The sequence below is a fragment of the Mixophyes fleayi genome, chromosome 2 (genome assembly GCF_038048845.1).
Source record: "Mixophyes fleayi isolate aMixFle1 chromosome 2, aMixFle1.hap1, whole genome shotgun sequence".
NCBI classification, from domain to species: domain Eukaryota; kingdom Metazoa; phylum Chordata; class Amphibia; order Anura; family Limnodynastidae; genus Mixophyes; species Mixophyes fleayi.
This window is the reverse complement of record NC_134403.1, coordinates 125,377,686-125,394,519: the sequence shown is the minus strand read 5'-3', so window position 1 is coordinate 125,394,519 and position 16,834 is coordinate 125,377,686. Positions and strand designations below refer to the sequence as shown.

General features: G+C 37.7%; 1 protein-coding gene across 13 annotated transcripts in view; it reads left to right on the top strand.

The window, feature by feature from the left end:
* Positions 1–16,834, top strand: part of DOCK9 (dedicator of cytokinesis 9) — a 214,057-nt gene that overhangs the window by 68,810 nt on the left and 128,413 nt on the right. For 3 of the 13 annotated variants that reach the window (XM_075199943.1, XM_075199941.1, XM_075199934.1), the window contains exon 1: positions 4,758–5,045. The exons of 8 other annotated variants lie outside the window; for them this stretch is intronic. In XM_075199943.1, the coding sequence (XP_075056044.1) occupies positions 4,917–5,045 (129 nt within the window). In that variant the 5' untranslated portion in view covers positions 4,758–4,916. Of the gene's footprint in view, positions 1–4,757; positions 5,046–16,834 lie in introns of those variants that run through there. 2 more of the 13 variants (XM_075199944.1, XM_075199937.1) reach the window with 1 other exon arrangement.

Sequence of the window (16,834 nt, the reverse complement as noted above, 5' to 3'; positions counted from 1 at the left end):
CAAGTTAGCTTCAACATGTTATCATCAATCAGCACTCCGGACACATTTTTTTCAATTTTACATACATTGTCAAAAAACAAAAAACAGTGTGCTTCTTATCTCAACACACTGAAATCATTTACACAGAATAAGGGAGGGGCACATTTCACTTATTCAGCTGCACAGGATCAAACATACATTTATAATATACAACCTACTTGATTCATTATTCAGCTTCCGATGCATTTAGCATATCCACATATATTTCGACTTTTCAGATCTCTTAACTTTCCTGTGCCACCTCAAACAATCTCTTGGGGTTTGATCTCAATACCCCTTTGTTCTTGTCACATTACCACTTGCAACACCTTTGTTTCTCCATCCACACATATCTTTGGCTATCTCCGCTTTCTTGAAAAATTCCCTGCAGACCTTCTACTCCCCCATTTCCTTAAGTCTTTGTGCATCATATCTATGAGGGAGCTGCTGTCATTTGTTTACTATCTATATTACTCGTATTGACAGTATTCTGTTGAGTCCAAATCGGGACTCTTATCTAGTTTCTGTGGGTTGTCCTTGCACTGGACGTCCCGTTCTGTGGACTCCTTGTACTGGATGTCCGTGCTAAATAGCTTCTTTGACAGTATCTGGGACGAAGGTCTTTTGGAAATCTCTCTTACACAATTTGGGCAGATTACAGAATCTCCCTTCTTTGATATACCTCTGGGGATGGTGTCTAAAATGTTCACTCAATGTTCAAAACAATAACTCTCTAAATCCCTCTATTCCATTACATGCTTCTTTGATCAATGTCTTATGTGACTTTTATGCTTTATACATCATACATAGGTACAAACACATGCACTCAAAATTCAATCATCTTTCAAACATCTAATCAACAATACAATTACAGTAAACAAATTGGGTTAATACTGTATTATATTAATCAGATGATACTTGAGACTCACAAATTCGCGTGTCAGGTGCCTCAGACAGACATGAGGTGACCCAGACTAGGAAGACCAACGAGTAGAAATCTACTGACCGCGGATGTTGGGGTTCAATGTGCTGGGAAACCTCCGTTGTCTGTCTTGTAGCCTGCTGGACAGCGAATCTCTGTGGCGACCTCCAAGTTGTAAGATCTAAAATTCTGACCCAAGTCTGCCTGTGGTGTCAAGTATATCTGGAAGCGCTTCAATCAGCTGGAGAGAATTGACACAGACCAAGTTCTGTATACAAGGAATATTCTCTAGTTTATTGATACAAAGATACAGGTTTTTATAGGCTACTGAATAAATGAATCCTACGTCATATGCATACAATAGTTTATACCACTAGTTTATGAGAAGCGCTACTGATTAACTTTCTCACGTATTCTTGAGGTGTTTACTTTTCTCCCCCTTCTAAGGACAGATGAGCCTATTATTTCTTATCTCAAGGGGAGTTGGAGATATACTATGTGTAACACCATGGATACAGCTCCCATACTACCAGCTGGATATGAAGCTCATTATTGTTTTCATAACTGGTTACATTCTTCAGGTGTTCTCTATTAGTTCAACTTCAAGGCCATAGGCTCACGTATTGCAAAACTGCAAGTTAACAGAAAAATGAATAATCTCTTCTAGCAAATAATATTTCTATGCAAGTTACAATAAAATGGCTGAACAAAGGCCTTATGAGGCCTTAACAAAAATCATATTTAACATTTCTCATATCTTTCTGTTGGAATTGTGCAGAGTATATCAAATGTTACTGATCTGCCCTCTGTATACACAATTTGTCAATCTCTGTCAAATTAGCATGACGTGCTTCAATTGCATATATGTAAATAGTAGTGTTTGGGAAAACTGCATTTTTCAGTTAATTGGAGGAAATCCAAGAACTGTGTTTAAAGGACCTAAAACATCTCTAAAATTTAAAACACAAACTTTTACATCCAAAGCTTCTAACCTCACAGTCCACAAATGGGTTATACACTAAGAGAACCAAATGAGATGTACTTGAGAAAACAAAAGCAAAGCATGTAACAAATATAATTGAATCATTAATCTATGGGTTTGTTTCCTTATAGTATTTCATTTAAGTGACTTTGTGAAATCCATCACTTTCCATTCTGGTTGTAGAGAAAGCAATGATATGTTATTTGGTTTATGTTCTACGAGATGATCAGGTGAATTAAGAACTCATCGCTAATATGGGACTTTATTGATCTCAAAAAATCCATTATCAATGAACAGTCTGCTATAAATTTTTAGATGTATGCCTGTATTCCTGGATTTTTATTTGGCTTTTAAATATTATATTTTATTAAAGCACACTGTTCTATTTATATAGTTATTATCTAATCATTGCACACTTAGCCACTTTTATCTGTGGGCCGTGAAAGCTGTAGCAATGAGGGAAAATGTAACCCTATCATTTAGAAATATTTCTCACCTAGCGTGTGATATAGTGATCTGTTGAGTGGTTGTTTTCTGTAATAAACCATCACCAGTTGCTGAAAATAAATATCATCACCAGAAATAATCACATTCCTGCTTAGCTGAACGTGGAAAGTGAACTATTGACACTAGTGCATGCTTTGGTGCTTACATACTTAAATTACCATTTAGAAATAATAGGGACAGGGATTCCTTTTCTACAGTTGTCACAATTCTTGCTGTGTCCAGCTTGCTTAATTCTAGCACTATTATTTCAAGCTGCCAACAAACAGTTATTTGTTGTATGCTGGGGAGTTTTTGTGGTTCTCATTGTGGCATAGACAAAACAGGCATCGCACTCTAGGGGAACTGATGAAATTCAGTGCATAATTCTTCTACTTGTATATACAGGATTTAGTGACTGTGTCTGTACAAATCACTATCTCTACTGTGACAGGCATCTACATTTTGCTGCATACATGTAACCATCTGTTCTGTGACTTTGTCTTTGTTTTGCATACCTTTTAGTCTCTGATCAAGAATTTTCTTTAGCACACACAAACTGTTTTATAATAAATAATAAGGATGCAATGTGCGTACTCAATGACACATTTCAATTGTTTAAAGGGAAAGTGATTATTGCAGTTGAGATTCTTTCAATATATTTTTGGGATCGATGTAATATATACTGAGCTGTTTTTTTTTTATATAGCGCTCTCAAATGTACCTTTTGAACTGTACTAGTTTTGCTACTGACAGTTATAATACTGTGTACCTAATTTCCATAATTCAAACTGCTAATAGAAGCATAGCAGGGGAAGTTATTTCTGTAACATATGGCATGTTTGAAACTCCCATTGTCCAGTAGATTGTAAGCTTGCGAACTGGGTCCTCTATCCTCTCTGTCTGTATTACGCAGTATGGAATATGCCGGTGTTATAGATTGTTGATGATGTATTGCAGTTCATTGCTGGGTAATATTTTGGCACTATATAAATAAATTTTTAATAGCAATTGAATATATTTTATTGAATTGATAAACATAAACATTCATAACATTTTTACAATTGCCCCATTTGAAATATATCTGTATTTTATTTTTTATATGCTCTAGGAACTATACATGTATAAACTCCCACTTTGTGGAATTTCCTCCCTTGCACAGTAAGACTTTCCTCTAGTCTTCAAACCTTCAAGCGTTCACTGAAAACCCACCTCTTCAGACAAGCTTATGATATTCCTCAACCACCATCTTAATCTCCCTAGGTTACCCTATTACCACCCTCTACACAGCTAACACAAGACAACAACCCCCTGACCAACATTGCCACAAACACAGCCCACTTAATACTTTTACCTTTGCATCCTAGCTGGTCCATTGCGCAATATGATGTAGCACATGTCCTTGTGTTTCTAACTCCCATTGTCCCATAGATTGTAAGTTTGCAAGCAGGGTTCTCTTACCTCTCTGTCTGTATATATTACCCAGTATTGTTTTATTAATGTTTGTTCCCAATTGTAAAGCACTACGGAATTTGCTGGCGCTTTATAAATAAATGTTGATGATACATGCCTTCTTATAGGTGCTGATATTGAGAGGATTAGAATACATAACGTATATTTAAGGGAGAGGGCATCCTGTTTTGAGGTTATCACATGTTCTCAATTTCATCTGAAAAAATACATGTGACCATGTGATATATATATATGAGGCTTAATTTCACAGGAAAAGCGAATGACTTAAATCATACAGTCTTGTTTTGTGTAATCACTTTGCCCCACTTTCTGATTTGCGGGAGAGGATAGTATTGCAGGAGTGTGCAGAACAGAGCCCTATTATTTGCACAGGTGCTCAGTGTGTTGTGCCTTTAAGAGACTGGCTTGTGTGCTGGACGGTAAACCACTTTAATTGAATAAGTAAGACAGTCTTGGCATGTGTGTTCCCTCCCTTCTGATTAATAACAGATTACAAGGGTGTGCACATTTCACAGAGAAAAGTCTTTTGGTGCTGAGGTATTCAGTCTGTTCATGGGATAACAATGAAAGCCAATCTACGTAGTTTCTTTTTAAAGTGTTTTACTGTAAGGGCCCATAAAAAATGCTTTTGTGTACTGTCTGAACACTCCTGCTTATCCTATAAAACAAAGGTCTGCTCCCAGCTAAGTAAAATTCCCCATACATGCTGCTGTTGGGACAACATCTGCTGCTTCTACTCTGAGACACAGTGCACCATGCACAGCACAGCACTTGTGGCTCCTTTTCCTTGTGTCATGAAAACAGATCCTCCTTTCCCAGCCTGGACAGTATTCCAGCCCCTTTCAGAGGCCGGCTCACAACTGCACTGGATTTCTCTCGAGTAAAGAACAGTTTTTATTCTTCTCCTTTTTTCCTGCTTTGAGACTAATGCTGGGAGAGGCACTTCCCACTACCTTGGTTTTCTGACATGTTCGCTCCTTTGAAAAAACTCTGAAGAGTTTTGTAGACCTGTAACTGAGGCACTGAGCTTCTCTGAAAATGCAAAGTAGGACGAACACTGGTAAAAGTGTTAAGAAAGAATTGGTTATTGAGTCTCCTCAGCAGTACAAGGATGCCGCTGCCACTGTTGAAGCAGAGTTGGAGCCAGAGAGTCCAGTACCAGAGCTGGTAAGGGCAGAGTAACACTTGTGCTGTTCGTGGGATGTAACAATGGAACAGTGATTTGTGTAGAATAAAACTATCACAAAGAGGAAATTGAAGACACCAGGGTTTCTCCGAATAAAGCTGCCCCTAAGTGTTCTTCAGGGCTGGCTCATGTCATAGATAGAAACTTATAATGTGTTTTCCTTTCCTTATATATCACAATGGTGAATGCAATCTAATTTACTGGAGCTTATATGCAAGTAATGTTTTTGTTTTCTGTTTGGTCTGATTTTATTAATAACTGATGTATGGTAATGTTAAAATCTATATATCTGAATCTATCCATTCTTTATAGGATTTGGAACATACATAATTCTAGTAGAAGAGCTGTATATTATTTTAGCGTTGACGCCAGGATATCCACATAATTAGTTACTGGTTATCCATTGTGTAGGAAATCTTGGTATGCTGGCATTTACTTTGTGATTGCTCATTGGATAATGTATTTCCCAGTGTCTGTCACAGGTGTGGCGGGAGATGATCTGTGCACTGTCTGCTCCAGTCTTTGGTGCCAGCAGCAGACTGGCACATTATATCATTCTGTTTCTGCAACTTCCATGTAAAATCTAACTCCAGCTATACTGACCACTTAGTCATAAACACTCCCACACTACACTGCTTGTAAGTTGTAGCAGAATAGTTGCTTGTTTTGCCTCTTACATAAGCGTATACTAAGCAAGATTTAGAGATGTTTTTGGTACACATCACCCCCCTATTTTGCTATATAGTTGTCTAATTATGTTCTCTATTTACAATATGCTATTAAACAACATTTGACTCAAAATGTGTGGTATTACATAATTATGGAAACATACTTCAATGGTAGAACAATTGACAAATTGAGGTGCTGCTGGAATCTATTCTAGCGGCTCGATCTAACCTTTATACTTCATTTTGCCTGATTTTAAAACAGGCACTTTAGAACTGGAGCTTACAGTCTGTGGTGTCCTCTTATATTTTCTTTCACTCAAATTGCAAGCTTAGATTTCTGACATTTCTGAGTATCACAAAATTTGGCACGTTGTAAAATGACAACACTTGTTGAGAATGGAGGATGAGGTGAGTTCTGGGCTGAAGCTGGAATGTGAGAATGTGATTTGTAGATAAAGCAAAGAGAAGAAGTTTGTAAGTGCAAAAAATAAATAAATATATATTTCAAAAGGGTCACACACATTTATAGACCACACCTATACTATACTATTTTCCCCCCCGTTGTTTATCCTAACGTTCATTGACCGTGTTTTATAGTGTGCTTCTTGAGAATAAAGAAAGCTAAAATAGCTTTCACAGAGTAATTACACGAAACATAGAAGTTGCAAGGTTACACATTGTGGGTCTGATGCATTAAGGAATGTAAACCCTTATACCATATTTTGTGTAAAATTGCTTTGCGCATGCTGAGAAACGGACTATACACCAGTGAACGCTAGTGCATGCCATTCATGTCTGAACGCAAAAGACACTTCTTCTGACAGCCTAGTATTGCAGGGGCAGAACGGGGGAGGGAAGGGTCGTGTGTACATAGGCAAAGTACAGTAGGGCGTGACAAGGTTGAGCGCATGCACATTCCTCTGATTCATGGTTGGGCACCTCTCTGGTACATGATTTTTAGCAGTATCACTTGCACCAGCTATAGGGCAGTTGCAAGTGCCGATTGATATTTATTATGGTTGCATATGCATGTCAGAACATGTGTTTGCAATTAAGAGCAACTGTAAAAATGCATTTTATATGCAGTAGAGATTAATAACATCTTGTTACATATTATTTTTTTACCATGAAAAACATCAGTGTATTTTTATGAATATGTTAATAAGTGTTAATGTATTTAATATTGTTTTCACTGTGCGTTCTGATGGGACTTTATACACACTTATGCAGTGTGTGTTGTTTGTCTGCATACGGCAAGTGCCGTTCTTAACCAGAACGAACTTACACCCATTTTCAACCAGAAACGTTTCTTGAGATCCTCTTGTACTTCAATACGGGCGTCTTTGCCTGCAATTTCCGTCCAATTTAAAAAAAGTGCAAATTGCGTTTACTTTCCATTACTAAATGAATCAGGCCCTGTATGTGATTAACGTCTAGATTGAATAAATTAGCCTTATTCTGACAACTCCGTATTTAAAATTTAAAACTTTCTTATTATTTATAGTAGAAAAATTAAATGTTTTACAAAAGAATCATTTGAAGAGTAAAACGTCCAATAGTAATGACCTGGAGATTAGCTTTTTGCACCATGCATATTACTTGTGCAGAGTATTTTGTGTGTTTGCCTCAATTTTGAGACTTTTGTAATAGTTTTGCAGAGGAATTGCTAAAATGTCTCTTCTGAGCTGCATTTTTAATTTTTAGTACCCATATAGACAGCATGGAGATCATCGGATCTCTATTCTGTGCTATTTTTCCTGCCCATTATCTCGAATTGCATTCTATTAGAAGCGGCAACTCAAAAGACGGTTGTCTGAATGTACCCTAGTCCCAGAAGACGGATGAACTGTTTAATGGTGCCAATGTTGAATAAAATACAGTATTGATGCTTCATATATACTGAATGATGATACTTAATAATGCGTTTTCAAAAGGTAGCTCTTATTGCCATCTTATGTTCACCAATATAATAATTGGCTAGATAACTATCAAGATAGAGTAAACAACATCATTGTGTCTTAATGTCAGACCATCACATGGCATTAGAACAGCTTAATCTCAATCAGCTTTTTTTTGTATTCATAGTTGCCCCTAGTTGAAGAGGTCTTTCCCTCGTACTTCCAAGCCAACATTAGTTGAGGCACGGTTCTCAATGTTTGTTATAATTCATATATACAAAATATACTATATATGAAATAGTATTTGATACGACAAAAAATCATGTTATGTCCTAAATTTATCATGAAATGTATTGATTTTATTTTACTAACATTTTGATGGTATCTTGTGCTATTTTGTCTGGTAGGTGCCCCCTATTTTCATCCACTTAATTTGTAGTTGGTTGTCTAGGAAGAAGGCGAGTGGTTTATTGTGTAAGTGACTGGTACTGGGTTATTTCACATGACATCAGTAAACACATCAAAATATACATGAATGTTGGGCCTGAATTCTACTACACTATCCTATGCCCAAATGCACTTGCTAGAAACCAATAGAATTGTACGCCTACCTCTCTATCTGTATTACCCAGTATTGTTTTATTACTGTTTGTTCCCATTTGTAAAGCAATACAGAATAGCTGGTGCTATATAAATAAATGATGATTAGAATTGGATTGAAGCATTTAACCCTTCCACACTGGGCCTGATGCAGAGTTTGAAGTGATTGTGCATATATTATAGGTTTTTGTGGGGGTCATATAAAAAACATTTTTTTTTCTACTTTTAATTATACGCATGGAGGTGTGTAATATTTGCTGTCTACACCATCAAAACAAATGTTGAAGAACTTTTCTTGTGCTTATGACCAGGTTGTGTGTGTATTTGTGCCTGTTGTAAGCCTGGCACATATGGGAGCTGGACACATCTTGACATGCTTACAACTCAGCTTATGGGCATAAATACACTTTTTTTTTTTTACTGACGGTTTTTAGGCGTCCAACTCTCCACTGTATTTCGCTTTACTGAACACTAGTTTGATCTGATCCTGCAGATATCCATGGGTGTGGTGTCACTGATGTGACAAAGAAGAGACCTTCTTACAAACGCTATTATATGTAATAACATTAAGCAATGCTAAATGTATTGTGCGGGAGAGCCAAGTCCTGGGAGCCAGTTTTAGGGGCATATTCAATTGTTTAATTTTTCCGCAGCGGAAAAAGTATTTCCGTTATTACGGTAATAATAAGCCGGATTTCAGCTCGCAGCTCCCTGAGCCGTGAGCTGAAATCCAGCGAGAAATGTACCGTAATAACGGTATTTCAGTGCACTATTACCGTAATGACTGTAATAGTGCGCGGGGCTGTAACGCCAACAATTGAATATGCCCCTTAATGGCTTCTGGCAGGTGCACAGGAGATGGGGCAAAGATGAGATAAAAGATGTGAGTAACAGTTATATTGTGCACTTTTGTGCAATATTATTATTTACATTACTCATTTATACAGTAAATAGATTGTCTACCTTAGAGTAACACAGGCTCTCTATGCACCCATGTTTTTCTAGCCAAAGTGATTCATTATTTGGATGAACTTAGCAAACTTTAACCACACACAGTAGTAAATAGAAATAGTGAATACCTGTCAAACAGGTGGGCTTAATCTACAAACACTGTATGGTACGTTTCCGTGTCCTTGTGTGGAAGATATTCAGCGTTTCCCATTATTGATTATGTACACTAAGAGTTATGAGTGAATGCATTACTCATATTACTGGTGGCTGAAGACCTTTTTTTTTTTTTTAAGAGTTTATCTAAGATTTTCATATCAGGCGGAATTACACGAGTGTACTTAGCGCCTTGGTGACATCATCCTAATGTCAGAAATATGAATGTTTAGCATCCATTCTGTTCTCAGTTCATGGCACAGTCCAGAACATCAACTGAGCAATGAGGTAGGGAACATTGATCCCTATACTAAAGCTAATTCGTTACACAGGCGTTTTCTAGAAAGCACATGGACACAGCATGAACTATTTTCTGTCCATATTCTCTCCATCTGCTTCTGTAATGTCTGTTTATGAACTCACTTTATGTACAGTTTAGGAATAAATGATAACTAAATTAAGTTCAGTGAGCAAAAGCAAAGCCTTATGGATCTGGAACATTTTCCACCACATGTTTTTAATAAAAATAAAAGCTCCATTCCATAGACGGTAGGATGAAGTTCTTTCCTCTGGAGCTTCAAAGTAATACTTATATTATCAAGGAGTACTCCGGTTAAGGCAGTAGTTTCCAAACTGTGCGCCTGGGGTGCCTTGGAGATCTCACACGGGTGCCTCGGGCAGGGCCAGTGGTAAGCAAGGCGGGGGACTACTTGGTAATTATTTTGGCTTAGGGCTGCCTCGAAAAATTTTTGGAGACCCTAAGGGTGCCTTGAACTGAAAAAGTTTGGAATCCACTGGGTTAAGGTATAAAGTGTGACTGAGATGCTCCTTTCCTTGGTTCAGCATGCAGTTTCTTGGACTACACAATTTTTTCCTGGGGCTCCAGCATTACTGTAGTTCAGGATTAGCAAACGCTGGTGCTGAACATACTCCTTATGGGCATGCAATGTATTAGAGAGTGGGGTCATACAACCATCTAGCACACATTCATCTGGTTAATACTTTTTGCAAAGTAAGCTGGCACCAGTTTTATAGATACCTAGGAGCCCCAGGAAAAAGTGCTTCAGCATGCAGTCCTTTGGGCTCTGCTAAGGAAATGGAGCTACTCAGTTAACCATTAACATTTAAAAGGGAGTGCTCATTTAAAGAGTTTATTTATGTCAACTGTGAAATTATTGTTGATCTTATTTTGTAATGGATTCAATAGCTATGACCTGTAGGTGCTATTGTGCTTTTAAAGATGTGGTTTTTTTTTTTGTTTGTTTGTTTTTCAATTTAAAATAAGTATGCTAATCATTTATAAGGCTAGGTACACACTACAGGTTTTTCACCCAATTATCCTGCCAATCACACGATAACCGACTTGGCTCTGATATTGGATTAGTGTGTACGCTCCCACGATCATGTTTTAGCTGTACCAAAGCACATCTTATCGTTTAATTTTATAACTTAACTAAAAATCACTATCAGCGATGTAACAATGTAGGGCAAATGTGGAAGTATATATGCACTCACGACCAGCAGGGTAGGCAGATCTCCATAGGGTTTACAGAGTCACAATCTTTTCAGCTGATGGTTATGAGAGATGAAGAGCACAGATTTGAAGATCGTGTTGGTGTACTCATGAATCGGCATGCAGATCGGGACTATCAATTGTTTGTAAAATCTGTAAAGATATTGGAAACGGGGAAATTGTTTACAGTGGGTACCTATCTTAACTCCCCATTACTGCTGTATTATTTTTGTATGAAGTAGTGTTTTTTGTGCTAACTACTGCTTTATTGATGTTCTATCTGGAATTGCAAAAAAAATAATAATTTTGATTGAACTTTCAAAGTTCATGTCCTCCATGCTTCAGGAACCTTTTGGTAGGGTTTGATATGTACAATAAATGCATATACACACCCTTAATTTAACCTTCTAGCACCATGTCCAAATCTATTCCACATCTGTGGAATATAATTTACTGTCACTGAGCCAATTTGTTTTGCTTCTGTTGCATCAGGATATAGTGTGTGTGGGCAGTGCCGTAACTAGACATTTTGGTGCCCTGGGCGAGACAGGGCACCGGCGCCCCCCATCTAAGTGGGAGTGGCATTTGACAAGTGGGTGTGGCCAACCTAATGTGGGTGTGTTTAGCACTTTACTGAAAGAATTTGTGTGTGTATGTATATATATATATATATATATATATATATATATATATATATATATATATATATATATATATACACACATATCTGCACCACCCTAGTTACGGCTCTGTGTTGTCGGTAGTAATGATTTTTAATGCAAATTTTTTTTCTTTCGTTACACATGGACAACATGTATAGGTGCTCTGCAATTCATGCACACAAACCATCTTTGTAAATCATTTCATCCTTATTAAAATCATGTTAAATCTTTCAAACAAATATAATATTAATATGCTTCTTTACTTTGCTGAGGATTCTAGTATGAGACAAATTAATATGATTTTAGTTAAAATAGCAGAAATGTAAATATATTCACCATCCATCACATAGTCCTCATGAGGAAAATCCTGAATATACAGTACAAAAAATACATTGACTATTCAACAGCTTCACTTTCTGGTGTGTTCAACTGCATATTAGAATTGCGGTCACAATATTTCACATTAGTTTCACATTAGTCATAGGTAAAACAGTTCCAGTGATACTTCTGTTTAATCTCCTCTATATTATTAAGAGCCTGGATTTACTCCTCCAGAATCCAGAAACAGATTAGTAGAGAAGGCAGACATAATTAGAAGCCAAAGGGAATCATGCAACATTTTAAGATGCATTTTACAGAAGCGGCTAATGGATACATGGAATATATTTCTAACAGACGATGTGGAGACACGGGAGGGGACAAACAGCAAACCTGGAGGAGAGTGCAGACAGGACGCAGCGGAGCCTTTCACTCAAGATGTGCCTTTGACTTCCGCAGTGGAACGCATGTGCGTTCCACAGACAGGAAGTTCGGTATTTGGAACTTCCTGTCTGTGGAACGCACATGCGTTCCACTGCGGAAGTCAAAGGCTTTTCTTATTACTGGCAACAGAGCTAGGTAGCGGGCGGCTGCTGCGCCCTCTTTGGGCTTGCGCCCGGGGCGACGGCACCGCCCGCACCACCCTAGTTACGGCTCTGTGTGTGGGTGTCCTCTAATACTGAAAGTTATCTCTTTCTGCAGGGCCATCTTTTCCATTGGGCACGATGGGCAGGTGCCCGGGGGCCCCACGGACAAGGGGGCCCTATAGGCACGGCTCTTAATTAGAATAAATAATCCTGAAAAAAAAACCTTCAAGGGTCACTGAGCAAGTCTCTCTCTCTCTCTCTCTCTCTCTCTCTCTCTCTCTCTCTATATCTATATCTATATCTATATCTATATCTATATCTATATCTATATCTATATCTCTATATCTCTATATCTCTATATCTCTATATCTCTATATCTCTATATATATATATCTCTCTATATATATATCTCTATATATATATATCTCTATATATATATATCTCTATATATATATATCTCTATATATATATATATATATATATATATATATGTATATGTGTGTGTATATATGTATATATTATAATATATATGTATATATTATAATATGTAGGGGCCCGGAGCACTGCTTTGCCTGGGGGCCCATAATGTTGTTAAGATGGCACTGTCTTTCTGTGATGGCTTGATACAACTTAGATTGTATATTGTATACACATATGAGAGCTTGGCATTTTTTGGACACACAGCCATTTTTATTTTTGTCTGTCTTCCATCCAGTTTTTTAGACAGGAGAACGGATGAGAGTTGGATACTCACAGATCATTGATCTCTATGGGGTAACGTCTGTGAACACTGAAAATTATTTCAGGGCAGGGAGAGTGGAAACGATACAACATCATTTACCAGTCTCTTTAAAGAGCCTATGTACAGAGTGTGTCTCAATGCTTAGAGATCATTGAGTTGATTTCTGGCTTGGAAGTAGATGATTCTTTGCTTGGTAGTTAAGGCAATTTCTGACTGAACCCAAGTCAGGTTAGCAAACTAATAAGGTATGTTAATCAACAAAGTCTACTAGTGCTCCAAACATATATTTCATCTATTAATGTGCTCTATCTTCCAGAGGATGAGATTTAATTAAAAAATTCATTTTCTGTTCTTTGTACCTCAGAATTAACAGAAAACATGATCAATTGTTAACATTATTTTTTGGTTTCTCTTTCTGTTTGGATTACTTTATTTTCACAAAAGGGAAAAAAATAGTGATTATAGTTTACGGTTTTCTTTAGAGCCACATATCCTCCAATACATTGAATCCACTTCTAAGGTTGGCAATCTGAATGCTGCATGATGAAGTACAGTATTCTCACATCTCTGCTTTTCATGCCAGATGAAAGTAATATTCACTACTCAAAGAACAAACTCTTCCTGACCACTTTGCAGATATGTTCCCACATTCACTTGTTGCTATGTTATCCAAACATTGTTATCTTTCTTCTCATTAGTAATTATTCTCTTTGTCACATACAAGCACTGCTGGAATCTTGAATGGATATTTTCAATGAAAGAGCGTTTATTTTGGGGTTATCCAACACCCTGCAAAATCTGGACCACTCCCTAATTCCAGCATGCTGTGTGTACTCTTTGCAGTTTATTTTACTCTTGTTTTCCCTGATAGAAACCCAACAAAAGTGACTTCTTTTACTATGGCATAGTGAGCGCCGGGTCACACACATCACTTCTCCCTGCTTGTTAAGGGATAATGAAAGGGGCCAGTGCATAATGTGTTGTCATTACAGGACATTCTGTATTGGTCACTGCTGGGTACAATATGCTTTAGCTTTTGACCTTAAAGTCATTCTTAATCATTTCAGTAGCCACAACCACTAAATTGGTGTCTTTGTTTGCCTTGACTTTAGAAGAGGTAGGTATCACTGGAAGCCACCAGCCACCCCAATGTTGGCAGCTGTTGGTGAAAATAATGGAGGAGGCTTGTTAATATTTTACGTTGTGTTGCATCACTTGGGGGTGCTTTCTTACATGCAGCACTCTGTACAACATTGTGCAACAGTGTTAAAGTGACAACTGAAACCTGTTTGGACAAATCTAAAAATATATCTAACTATATGTGCCTACTGAGAACAAGATCATACAAAGCACGTAAAACTGTCGCAGACTGATAGCATAAATTGGTTATTTCCTGATTTATTTATTTTAACTGGACTCATTTGAAAAGTTGAGTAACTTTTACAGTTTTACCTTTCTTTTGGATTTCAGGCTCCTTGATCTCAGTCACAGCTACATAGAAAAAAAGTATTTTCATACCTGTCGGCCCGTCTCCTTCTGTAATGGCATTGTAGTTTGTAGAAACATAGAAATCTGTGGGATGTTAAAGAAAACAGGATCTGTGTGTTTCCTTTCGATTGTTCTGTCAGTTGAGTGTTTGTAATGGCAAGAGACAATTTTTCCATGTAGGCTGTTTACATTACTTTACCTGCCAGGGCGTTTAAAAAAAAAAATATGGCACTAAAACACGTTTTGTATACTCAGGTTTGTATCAAATTAATATATCTTAGCAGAAAATACTTTTTACAACATCTGTTTATCACCAGTGTTCATTATACAGCTGCTTCCATTATAAGACAATTAATCTTACTAATGACTGTAGCACTTGTGAGGTCACTTTGCAGTTGTCCAGGTTTATATTTATGCATATTTATGTATCTATAAAATGGAAACCTTTGCTCCAGTGCTGCCTGTGGTGAATGGAGAGGTAGAAGAGTCTGTCTGTGTTTACGTAGGTCAGTCATATAAGCTGTAACACAGCAGTGGCCAACCAGCCACAGTTGTAGAGTTCAGGTTGGCCTGCAGTTCTCCAAAAAATGCACATATTACATTTCTTAGGGCTCTCTTAGAAACAATGAAAGGGATGCAGGTTTAGCCCCATTACAGCTCTGAGGATCTTCAGCAGCAGTGGTGCCAAGTAATATGTACAGCTGTGACAATGGTCCACAGTAATATGTATCAGCAGTTTATAGTAATGCCCATTAATAAGAAACCAAGAGTACTAGTGCCCCAAAAATATGTTAGCAATGACTCTTGCATTAATACTGCCACAGGCATTAAAAGATTCTTTCAAAATGCCCCATTATTTTTCACCAGTAGTAGTGATACCCAGCAGGATGCCAGCAGTAACATTAATGCCTAGTAATATGTTTGCAACAGAAATATCAGGACAAGTACTGGCAGACTCCTTCACTTTTATCCATTTGGTTGTCTCGACTCTAGAAACTCCCCCTGGTGATTTTCTCCACCATCTCACTGTCAGCTTCATGTGTGGTCACTGCCAGCAGCCAATTAGAAGCTGGTAGTGCTTACCTTACATCATGATGAGTGGCTTCATATACTCACTCAATACAGCACTACTACATGTAGTTACCTCTTCTTCTCCAACTCACCAAGTAGCAGATTGTCTGTGTACACTGACTTCGCTTATTCAGGAGGTATAAGGCAATTGGATGGAAAGAAAGACATTTGCTTTTTATGACTGTGCTTTCAGACCTTACCCATGTACCTCCCCGCAAGGGGAGCCTTATGCACACCTGTGCTCTAACGGTTATGTTTTGAGGATTTCCTTGTATGGTGATGTAACATTTGTGGTTAAATGCTAGTCCCCGGACTGTGAAGACTACAGTCCTCATGATTATTTTGAAGTTACGCCCTGACCCTGTTTGTCAGAACCTTCATTTTTATGCCTTCCCAGCTATTTCCTCCATTACACTTCATCCTCCTTCCTAAAAGGACACTTCATCTGTCAATCACTCAAACACCTGCCCGCCCCCTAATGGCTGAAAGTCATGTGAGAAGAGATGGGCTGGGCCATATACTAAGGCGGATTTCGATTGGCTGCTGTGTTGTCAGTTAGTGGCTCAGCAGAAAGACGGATCTGCAACAAGCTGCTGAAATAAGTGCTGTGTCTGTACGTTCACTGCACTTATAGAGGTAACACTGCTATATAACACTCTCCCGTCCCATTCAAAAAATTTGTATTATATATTTCCATATTTGAGTTTTTTAATATATTATATTGTTCGCCTAAAGTTTTTTTTCTTTTTATTTGGCCCGCTCCTGAAAAAGTTTTCCCATCACTGGGTTAAAAGCTATATATAACCAAATGGGAAGTAAATAAAGGCCATGAAAAATCTATAAGTATTAAACGACAAACAGGGAGTTCAGTATTCAGTTACAGTTTTCGATTCTGAAGTGTTTATTGTAGTGTTGAAAACTGTGGCAGGGTTGCACAACACTCCTTGCATGTTGATATGATGGATGGAGATGTCATTGCATCATTGTTTCACACTGCAAATTAAAGCTAACCAGCCACACAGATCAGCTGTGACTCAGACCTGACCTTATGGTCACATTCCTTAGCTGGCATAGAAGGGGAAAACTAGGAAATACTTAGATAATGAACCCTATTAGTTA